At 55.8% G+C, this 11,333-nt stretch overlaps 1 protein-coding gene across 2 annotated transcripts in view; it reads right to left on the reverse strand.

Moving 5' to 3' along the window:
* Positions 1–11,333, reverse strand: part of CLCN7 (chloride channel, voltage-sensitive 7) — a 29,840-nt gene that overhangs the window by 12,181 nt on the left and 6,326 nt on the right. Inside the window, exons 2-14 of one of the 2 annotated variants that reach the window (XM_006873852.1) lie at positions 7,291–7,362; positions 6,039–6,110; positions 5,838–5,903; positions 5,443–5,575; positions 5,240–5,349; positions 4,769–4,849; positions 4,508–4,570; positions 4,354–4,437; positions 3,897–3,990; positions 3,513–3,577; positions 3,192–3,308; positions 2,742–2,796; positions 2,280–2,340 (exon numbers count right to left, since the gene is read on the reverse strand). In XM_006873852.1, the coding sequence (XP_006873914.1) occupies positions 2,280–2,340; positions 2,742–2,796; positions 3,192–3,308; positions 3,513–3,577; positions 3,897–3,990; positions 4,354–4,437; positions 4,508–4,570; positions 4,769–4,849; positions 5,240–5,349; positions 5,443–5,575; positions 5,838–5,903; positions 6,039–6,110; positions 7,291–7,362 (1,073 nt within the window). The remainder of the gene's footprint in view (positions 1–2,279; positions 2,341–2,741; positions 2,797–3,191; positions 3,309–3,512; positions 3,578–3,896; positions 3,991–4,353; positions 4,438–4,507; positions 4,571–4,768; positions 4,850–5,239; positions 5,350–5,442; positions 5,576–5,837; positions 5,904–6,038; positions 6,111–7,290; positions 7,363–11,333) is intronic. The other variant, XM_006873853.1, reaches the window with a different exon arrangement.

Genomic DNA, 11,333 nt, shown 5'->3' on the forward strand with positions numbered 1-11,333 from the left:
AGGTAAACATCCTTCTGGTATTCTCTGCTTTCTGCCAAGATCCATCAGACATCAGCAATGATATCCCTCGTTCCACGGCCTCTTCTGAATCCAGCTTGAACCTCTGGAAGTTCTCTGTCAATGTACGATTGTAGCTTTTTCTGTATTACTTTTAGTAAAACTTTACTCTCATGGGATATCAAAGATATTGACCGATGATTTCCGCATTCTATTGGGTCACCTCTCTGAGGAATGGGCACAAATACGGATCTCTTCCAATCAGTCGGCTAGATAGTTGTCTTCCAAATTTCTAGGCAGAGATGAGTGAGTGCCTTCTTACTTTCTTGAAAGATTTCAATTTTTATTCCATCAATTCCTGGTGCCTTGTTCTTTGCCACTTCTTTCAATGCACCTTGGACTTCCTCCCTAAGTTCCATTGGCTCTTGATCATTTGCTACCTCTTGAAATGGTTGAACATTAACCATTTCATTTTAGTACACTGACAGTGTATTCCTTCCATCTTCTCTTGATGCTTTCTGCATCATTCAATAATTTGCCCAGAGAATCTTTCAATAACAAAAGTCAAGGCTTGCATTTTTTCTTCAGTTCTCCCAGCTTGAGAAATGCTGAGCGTGTTCTTCCTTTTTGGTTTTCTGATTCAAGATCTTTATAAATTTTGTTATAATACTTGGCTTTATCTTCTTGAGCTGATCTTTGAAATTTTCTGTTTAGCTCTTGGACCTCCTCATTTCTTCCATTTGCTTTAGCCTCTCTATGCTGGAGAGCAAGTTTCAGAGCCTCTTCTGACATCCATTTTGAACTTTTCCTTCTTTCTTGTCTTAATAACTTTTTGCTTTCTTCCAGTATGATATTCTTGATGTCATCCCACAACTCATCTGGTCTTTGGTCTTTAGTGTCTAATGTATCAAATCTGTTCTTCAGATGATCTCTAAATTCAGGTGCGATATATTCAAGGTCATATTTTGGCTCTCGTGGACTTGTTTTCATTTTCTTCAGCTTCAGTTTGAATTTGCATATCAGTAATTGATGGTCTTTTCCATAGTCTGTCCCTGGCCTTGTTTTCACTGATGATATGGAGCTTTTCCATCATCTCTTTCCACAGATGTAGTCAATTTGATTTCTATGTATTCCATCTGGTGTGGTCCATGTGTATAGTCGTCTGTTATGCTATCTAAAGAAGGTATTTGAAATGGACAAATCATTGGTTTGGCAGAGTTAGTATTGGGTATTACCTAGAGTCAGTATCTCATGAAAGGAGAGTAAACGTGTGAGTACAGATAGAGAGCGGACAGCTAGAAGTCAGGACATGCGGAGATCTAGCTCCAAGGCTTCGGAACATAGCAGCTGGCTGGCCCTTTCCCCAGAGCAGGCTCTCTGCATTTGGCCTTCCAGCCTCCTACACTGTGAGAGGGAGGCCTGGGAGGTGCTGCAGGTTACTGAGCTCGACTGAAAAATCATTTTGAACTGTACAGTCGGCGGTTCAAGGTCACCAGTCCCTCCTCGGAAACCCCATACATGGTTGCCATGGGTCAGAACTGACTTGACGGCACTTAACAAATTGTGAGAGGTGTTCTGGTGTGGTGCTATAGGCACTGGACCTCAAGGTCTGTTTGAACTGCAAGGTTGGCGGTTCAAACTCAGCCGCTCTTTCCTGCACAGGGTCACTGCGGGCCGGAAGTGACCCTGGCATTTAACAAAAAATTGTGAGAAATTTCATCTCTGTTTGTTAGAGTCATCCCCTTGTGGTATCTGCTATAGCAGCTCTAAATAACACACACACACAGAGACAGACATACCACACACATTCCCATGTGCACAAAGACACACTACAGGCACACACAGAAACACACACACACACTCACCACCCCCAGCAGGTAGAGCCCCCGGAATTTCATTCCCCTGGTCATCTCCTCCATCCACTCTGCCCAAGTGTCCCAGGCCCAAATTCTCCCCTGAGGTGACAACTCAATGGGTGCTGTCCCCACATCATGTAGACAGGGCGACAATGAGAGGGGCAGTCCACCTCAGTCTCAGAGGTTCTGGGTCAGGGTGAAGACACGTCACCTGCAGGTCCAAGTCCAGGCTGCAATCTGGAGCCCTGGAGGACCATGTGCCTGAAGTGAGGGGTCCTCCCATTCCTGGTTGGCATCATTGTGGCCCCTCCGACAAGCTCTCCAGCCCAAAGACTGTGCCCCAACTGCACACACACTCTGTTTGTGAAGCCTGGTCAGCAGTGGAAGGCCTATCCGCATGGGCACAGCATGCAGGGCGGGACTCACCTGATCCGGAACATTGTCAGCCAGTAATTCAAGGCGTTGAACACAGCTCCCAGCATACCCCCTACGGTCGGCAAGACAGAACACGGGAGGGGCAGGAGGGAGCATTCAGACTGTGCCATGGACTGCCCATGTGCCCAGCCACCCATGCACTCCCGGTACCTCCTGTGCTCCGACACCACCCACACCACGTGCCTAGGCTGGGAGCTGGGGGTCCCTGGTCTGCAAGGGACACCCCTCAGAGACTCCTTCCTCAGGAAAAGGCATTCCTAGAGCTGCACACCGTGCCCCTGCCCCGCCAGCCCTATGCCCCCTGCACTGCTCCCTTCAAGGAGGGCACAGAAGGAGCAGCAAGGCGGCGATGGGCTGCTGCTCTCTCTGTGCCCCTGGCCAGTGGGGGTGGAGCGGCCTCTGACACCTTCACCACCATAGTGGTCACTCATACAGAGGGGGAGGGGGACTCACCAACAACGCCCATGGCGATGAAGATGGGGATCTCGTGGATGGTGTAGACCATTTTCTGGACAGAGAGAGGGGGGAGCAGAGCCGTCAGGATTCGAGTCGACATCCCAGACCTCCCCATTCACAGAAACTCCCAGCTTGTGAGTTGTCAGCCTCACACACGGAGGTCAGGGCCTCAGTGGACACTGGGCAGTCTCTACCTCCGAGGAGAGACCTGAGGCTCCGCCCACCAGGCAGTTGGGAGCAATGTGGGAAACAGCCCCGGATCTTGGGTTCTCAGTCCTGTGTCCAGGGTTTCACAACAAGTGGCAGGCTATCACCTGCCCATGTGCCACTCTGAGGTCACAGGCTACCACCTGCCCACGTGCCACTCTGAGGTCACAGGGCGCCTCGGGAGCCTGGGGCTCACCGACTGGCTATCAGGGAACGAGCGGGGGTGGCGAAGGCAGTTACCTCGGTGTCGAACCTCCCGAAGTTGATGAGGCCGGGGCTGGAGAGGTCCCCCATGTTCCCACGGTAGATGCTGAGCACAAAGTTGAGGGTGAAGGTGGAGATCATGGAGGCGAAGAACTGGGCAGAGACACGGCACCAGGTCAGCTGTCAGATACCACGGGGGACGGTGCTGGGGAGACCCCGCCCAGGGACAGGCCATGGGACAGCGAGCTCGGTGGGAAGCAGCTGGTGGGCACTTTGGAGTCAGATGATAAGGGTGGGGGTCCATGGACAAAGGGCAGGGTGCAAGGTGGCCGGTGGTCAGTGGTCAGTGTCACTCACAATCCTCCAGGTCAGGAGCTGGTTCCAGAAGGACGCACCTTCCTCCAAACTGAAGAGGACACCGCCTGGACAGGGGGCCAGGGTCACCTGACACGCCAGCCCACACCCGAGGGGGCCGGGATCACCTGACACGCCAGCCCACACCCGAGGGGGCCGGGATCACCTGACACGCCAGCCCACACCCGAGGGGGCTGGGGTCACCTGACACACCAGCCCACACCCGAGGGGGCCGGGGTCACCTGACACGCCAGCCCACACCCGAGGGGGCCGCCCTGACCTGCCAGCCCAGACCTGATGGGGTAGGGGCCTCACCAGGGAATGGCCTGAAGTGACCCTACCCAGGCGTTTTTCCCACAGCCAGGTCGGGCACAGCCACCCTCTTACCTACAGGGGCCCCAAAGGCAGCTGAGACACCGGCTGCAGCCCCTGCAGAGACAAAGTCCCGCTTCTCCGTGTCTCTGCGGAAGTATTCAAAGATCTAGGGTGGGACAGACAGATGGACGGACGGAGGCTCAGCCAAGGCTCAGCTCTCTGGAGCCGTCAATATGATCGAAAAGGGACTCCTTGGGGGGCGGCACAGACCAGGCTAACACAGACTCTCGGGGGGGCCGAAGACCAGGGCTTACAGAGACTCTCAGTGGGGGCCGCAGACCGGGGCCCATAAGGACTCTCAGGCCTCCTGTGGGCCCCACACCAGTCTGCCTGAGTCAAGTTTGTTCAAGGTATTGTCTGGTTCAGTCTTCCCCCCACAGCACATGTGGCTGGGATCCCCCTTCACAAGACGGGTATCAACAGAGGCTCTGACAGCGAGACCAAGGTCAAGTACCACGATGGGACACACCTTGAAGTCCCGCTTGAGTGACGTGGACCTGCCCTGGGAGATGCCAGCAGCAATGACAGAGCCTGAGTGGATCATGGGTCCTTCCTGCAAGGACGAGCGCTCAGATGCGGGGTGGGGAGTTGGGGAGCAGAGGGGGAGGGGCCCCACAACTCACCTTCCCCACAGCCAGGCCGCCCACCACAGACAGGATCACTCCAGCCACTTTGATCACCAGGGTCTGGGATGCAAGGAGAGACAGGGGTCTGTGAGCGAGGAAGACACCCAGACTCACACGTGCAGCGCAGCCACACCCCTCCCCGCATCTCCAGGTCAGTTCCCGGTCAGTTCCCGTCCACTTACCCACTGCACTCAAGCCCAAGCACCCTGAATGCCATCCCTGCCCGTCCCCCCGAGACCATGGCCACCACACGCCTACCTTGAGCCGCACCACATGGGGGATCTTTACGCCATTGAGAAAGCACTTGATCTGGGGGATTCCACTGCCTGCTGCCACCGGCTGAAGGGAAAAGTGGGTGCTGACAGGGTGTCCAGCCAAGGGCCAACTGCTCCTCACCTCCCCTGAGGGGTCCATGTCTCAAGATGCAGGGAGCAGGGACAGAGTCCATGTCCCAAAGGGAGGGGAGAGGTGGGGATGTCCTGGAGCTCAGGACCCAATGCGGGGCCACCAAGGAGGTACGGGGCCTGGAGCTTGGGGAGGCCTCTGTCCCACCTGTGGGAGCCTGGTTCCCACACCTTCCTCATACCGCCCCTGGAATGGGTTCTGCCCTGCTCCAGTGATCCAGTCCCCTGTGTTGCAAGGACATGGCCGCTGCCCTTTGCTCTGGCAGGTCTGTGGGAGCATTCTTAGTCACCACTACAGCACGACTCTGCCTGGGGGGGCCCGCACCTCTATGAAGGCCACGATCAGCGAGCCCACGAGCACAAAGGCGGAGTTCAGCAGCGTCCACAGCAGCAGGGAGAAGGACAGGCCCCCTTTCTCCGTGAACTTGTCAATGTCTGGCTTGTCAAGGATCAGCAGCCACAGACCCCACTCGGCCCGCCCCCCAGCCCCCAGCCCAGCCACACCTCGGGGTCCACACTCAAGGATACTGTCCTTGACGACCCTGTACTTGAGACCAGCCAGGTTCTCCACCACGATGTCGATGAAGCAGGCCACTAGGCCCGTGAGGGTGCCGATGAGGGCGCAGATGACCCAGCGCCTGATCTCTACCGTCCGGAAGGCCTGGGGGGCGGGGTCCATCAGAGCCGCTCTAGTGGGTCCCCACTGCCCCCGCCGCGTACACAGCTGTGAATGTGGCCGGGCGCCTCATAGGGCATTTCCCACAGCCCCTCACAACAACACAGCCACTGTGACACCCCCCCCTACCCCCACGTGTCCCGACCAGACAACACCCGGGCAGGACGACAGAGCATGGTTCTGGACCCCGAGGTCGGACACTCCAGGGCTGAGGGGCTGTGGGAGGAACAGCGGGGGCCACGCTCACCGTGTGGTTGATACTCCGTTCCTCCTCTAGGAATAGCTGGTTCTCACTGTTGTCATAATCCAGGCTCTGGAGGCGCGGGAAAGGGCAGGTCACCATTGGTGTGGGGTTGGGGCCCAGGGATCAGGGATCAGGGATCAGGGCCCAGGGATCAGGGATCAGGGATCCCAGGGCAGGGCATATGGACAAGAGCAGGGGGCTTACCTCATATTTCAGGGAGAGCAGCTTCTCATTGTGGGGGATCTCCTTGGGGAAGGGCTGAGGGGGGTCCATCCCCTGTGGAGGAAGGGGACAGCCACCCACCTGACTACCAGAACATGGAGGAAAGGAGGGCATGCCTCCCGACACTGTGAGGCCAGAGGATCCTGACATCAAAACCCGAGACATAACAGGAAAACGACAGGCAGCTATCCTCTATGAATGAGGGCATTAAGAACCCTCAACCAATCACCACCAATACAATACCATGAGGAGGTGGGGCATGGGTAGCCCCCCACACTGAACTCCCATCGGTGTGACATGACACAGCTCAACAACACAGGAAAGACCCACAAAGTCTCTTCAAGAGAATCAGAGACCGACGACGCACGTGCTGCACGGGGAAGCCGGAGCACACATCCACTGCTGGCGAGAAGTAGATGATGCAGCCACCAGAGAGAACAGGCTTATGGTTCCTCAAACAGCTACACAGGGAGTTACCACGTGACCGAGACTTGGCTGCAGGAACATGTGAGGACACGTGCATACCACTATGGACCAAGCAGCACTGTGTTCCAGTGTCCACCCATGGACGAGGGATAAACATGCTGCGGTCCAACCACACAGCAGGCAGACCTGATCCACGTTCAGAGAGCTTATAGGACACCGTAAACTGCTGTCAGACCTCCCAGGTGCTGAGCCTTAAAGGAGCAGCCTCAGCTTCCTCCCGCAGAGCGGCTGGTGAGAAAGCACTGACCTTTCACAGTTAGCAAGTCAGCACTCAACCCATGGAGCCACCTGAGCTCCTTCTACCCACACACTACTCAACTATAGAGAGATGATGTTCTGACACATACTGACGTCCTCACGTGCCCAGCCCAGCCCCCAGGTGACGCAATCCCTGAGGAAGCAGGCAGTGGGTCCCTGAGAAGTGGGGGAAGCAGAAGACAAGCGCCCACAAAGGCATCTGACACCCAGCGCCCCGCTGTGGCCTGCTGGCCAAGGCAAAGATAAGGCTGTCCCTTCAGGGCTATAACCCCCAAGAAGGCGCTCAGCACCTTCCCCAGATGGACCCTGTGGCCAGAGGGGCTGGGGGGTGCTCTGGGGGTTAGATAAATATTTACTCTGCACCATGCCCAGCCACCAGAGAGGGAGACCCCCAGCTCTTTCCCCCACTGCACTGGGTCTCTGCGCTCACTGGGGTCTCAGAGCCCCCCATTCACACACACAGCCCACCCTGTGTCCCTCCCACACTCACCGGGTCCAGCAGCTCATCATCCAGCTCCAGGACGCTTGTCTGTCCGATCTGGAAAAATGCGGAGGGAGGCGGCTGGAAGCAGAGGGGCAAGGTGAGGTGCAAGGACACAAAACTGTGTTTCTCTGGGTGCCAGCCCATCACCTGCACCTGTGGGAGCTCTGCAGAGGGGTCCTCACCTGAAGCCCTACCCCCACCCCCTGGGGCCTCAGGTGGCCTCAGAAATGGGCTACCACACCTGCCGTCCCCAAGAGAGAAGCCAGACTGTGACACCAGGTCCTCTGAAGGGCCAGCTCCAGAGCCCCACTGGGACCCCTCTCCACTTGTCCTAAGGGCTAGAGCAGCTGGCCCCAACTCCAAGGAGATTTCTTCAACCTACTGCCTCTGGGGCCCATTCAACCGGCTCCACAGCCTCAACCAGCTCTGGCGTTCCAGTGCCGCCTTCTCAGCCCAGCCTGGACGAGGCGCACAGGGAACAGGTCCTGGGCTGGGAGCCTGTACACACAGACACCCACAGGTACACATGTGTACACACACACACAGACACAGACAGGCTCACACAGGCGCACAGGAAACACGTCCTGGGCTGGGAGTTTGTACACACAGACACACACAGGTACACATGTGCACACACACACAGAGACAGGTTCACACAGGCGCACAGGGTACACATCCTGGGCTGGGAGCCTGTACACACAGAGACACACAGGTACACATGTGCACACACACACACAGAGACAGGTTCACACAAGCGACAGGGAATACATCCGGGGCTGGGCTCCTGTATACACATTGTGTGCACACAGAGAGACATGTACATATATACACACATGGGAAAGGACCCTGGGCAGGAATCCTATACACACACACACACACACACACACAGACATGCACACACATACACACAGGGAAGCACTGCTTTGGGTTGGGCTCCTGTACACACATGTGCACACACACAGACAGTCACACACACGTGCACAGGCGCACACGTATGCTCAGACACTGAGACATGTACACAGGCACACTACAGATGCACACATAGGCATGTGCACACACCCAGTGGAATGGTGGGAGCATCTCACACTCCAGGTGTAGCCTGGCGGCTCCGCAGCCCCATTCCTGGACTCCACACACAGAGCCTCGCAGCTCTAGGGCCGGGGCATGAGTCTGGGATCTCAGCCCTCCAGATGGCGGGTCCAGAGCACACACAAGGACGGGCTCTGTCAGCACTAGGGCGGGGAGGGAGGGTGAAACCACCCCTACATCACCAAGTGCTCTCCAGGTCTTCTGGCACCTTCTCAGGAAACGCAACACAAGGTCTCTTTTCATGTCAGCTTATTAAATGACAAAACCCAAAAGCTTCTCTTTCAAGAACACTCTGCGTGCCCTCAGACGGATGAGACCAAGGGGAAAGGTGGGGCCGGAGCTCCCAGGCTCCGGCCCCACCTGGAGGACCAGTGCCCCAAGGAAGACCTGGTTCAAGTGCTGCCGTCATGGGCGTGTGCAGGCATGCCTGCCATAGCCCTGCACCTGACCAGGGCGGCCATTGAGCGAGTTCTCAAGAATGAGTACAAGAAGCAGACAGACAGCAGACAGAATGTACAGACAGCCAACCCAGCATGTCTCCACTTCATTCACCAGTGGCGGGGACACACACTCCGACACAGGACCCCACGGGGGCCAGAGCCTAGCTGTTCGCCACGGAGTGAGGAGTGGACCACCATGGTGTCTTCACAGTCTTAGTCTAGAAACTTGCTCAGAACCCTAGCAACTTGCAAGACTCCAGTGACGTATGGGTGGTGGTTGAGCATGGGGCTTACTGGCTGGAGATGGAGCCCGGGTCTCCCACATTCCCCGCCATGTTGATTTCCATTCACAGTCACCACGCAGGACAGAACCCAACTACGGAGGACTGTTTCCGAGACTCTAAACCTTTACAGGGGCAGACAGCCTTACCTCGCTCCCCCAGACTGTGTGGTGGATTTGAGCTGCCAACCTTGTGGTCAGTAGCCCAATGCTTAACTCATCCCACCATTAGGGCTCCTTCTTCTCCAACACAGAAAACAAACGTTCTACCCTGGACAACCCTGTCTCAGACCACTGCCGCTGAGCAGGCTTCACCAGCTCATGGTGACCCCCTGTGGGCCTGACATGGATTCCCAGACCTTTCCTCTGCTGGACTCCACCCTCCAGCCTTTAGGTTTGTGCTAGCAGATGCTCTGTAATCCAGAGAGGACAGGAGACAGGGACTTGGGGCCGCTCGACACAACCCGCTAAAACCACGCCTGCTGCCGAGGAGTGGGTCCAGTTCTCCAGGAGAGCAGAGCCCCCCACAGTGTCTATAGGGTGAGCTTTATTCTGCTCCCACGGAGTGGCTGCAGACTTTGACCTGCTGAGCTTTCACCCCTGAGCTCTTAGTGACTTCCCAGGACTCTATAAGTATCTGAAAATTGATTATTATAATTTTATCTAAAACTTCTCCAAGACCATGGACACTTTGCCTCCTAGTCACTGTCCACCCGCCCTACGCTGGGTTCTAGGGATGTAGGCCACCCACAGCCCCAGCGTCTCCCCGATTCCAACACTGACCTGGACTTCCTGCCCTCAAAGGGTCTCAAGCACAGCCTGGCCAAGAAGGTTGCTGCATTCCAGCCTCTGCCTGGCCCCAGTCCAGCCCCTGCTCCAGCTCAGACAGTCTTTGCTTGATAAATTCTCAAGACCTCACACATGACTGTGACTTGCTGGCTGACTCACCTCCCTCCTGGCCCAGCGGAACACTCCACAGCTGCTGCCCCCCAACTCAGGCCAGGGCCAAGAGGAGCAGCCTGGCTGGGTGCAGCTGAAGCTTCCACCACCAGGCACCTAAGTGCTTACCAAGAAGCTCTGGAATTCTGCCACAAACCCCGAGGGGACAGGCAGCAGCAGGACTGTAGGCTGCCCCCGCCCCAAGATAGAGAGCAGCCGCCAGAAGCCCTGTCACCCAGAGCCTTGGGGACCCAGCAGTACCCCTCCAGGAATGACAGTATCCAGACAGTAAACCACATGCTCACAGAGGTCAGACTCAGAGGCGAGCACCTTCTGTGCTGCTGGTTGTAATGCCGAGGACAATGATGAGCAGGACCCAGAACACGGTTTTCGACAGGTACTGGGCTTGTAACCCACAAGCATTACTTTCTTTGCAGCTAAGGAAACAGAGACAGAGAGACTGGTGCAGAGTGGCACTGAGGCCTCTGAGGGCACTCGACCACCTGACCTGGTCAGTCTCCCTGCCCAGAGCTGACCAGTCCCAGCAGTCCCCACACAGAAGGGCTCTCTGTCGATATGCTGGACCCTGCAGGCCTAATGGGCTGCCTCTACAGCTTCCCTCCTCCAGAGGGCCCTCTTTTGCCCTGGAGATGCCTCACGCAGTCCTCACGTGGTCCTGGGCCTCCCTATTCCTAACCAAGCTTCCTCACAAGCCTGGATCAATTTTAAATGCTGAACAGCAAATAATCAGTTGCTATTAAGCACAAGGAGTCCTGGTGTGGTGCTGTAGGATGAGCAGTGGACAGCAAGGTCAGTTTGAACCACAGGGTTGGTGGTGCAAACTCACCAGCTGCTCCTCCTTGGAAACCCTATACAGGGTCACTACGAGTCAGAACCAGCCAACTGCACTTTAACAACAACAAATTAAACACACAGCAGCCACGGTGTGCCGTGCTTAAAGTCATTGACTGCTAACTAAAAAGTTGGTGGTTTGAACAATGAGATACCATCTCACACCAACAATACCAGCAAAGATAAAAAAAAGTAGAGGACAATAAATGCTGGCGGGGATGTGGAGAGACTGGGTCACTCCTGCATTGCTGGTGGGACTGCAAAATGGTCCAACCTCTCTAGAAAACAGTATGGCGTTTCCTCAGAAGGTTGGAAATAGAAATACCTTATGATCCAGTAATTCCTCTACTTGGTATTTACCCACAAGAAAAATGAGCCACAACATGGGAAGATATATGCACACCAATGTTCATAGCAGCACTATTTACAATAGCAAAAAGATGGAGACA

Source organism: Chrysochloris asiatica, unplaced genomic scaffold (assembly GCF_000296735.1).
Source record: "Chrysochloris asiatica unplaced genomic scaffold, ChrAsi1.0 scaffold00257, whole genome shotgun sequence".
Classification (NCBI taxonomy): Eukaryota; Metazoa; Chordata; class Mammalia; order Afrosoricida; family Chrysochloridae; genus Chrysochloris; species Chrysochloris asiatica.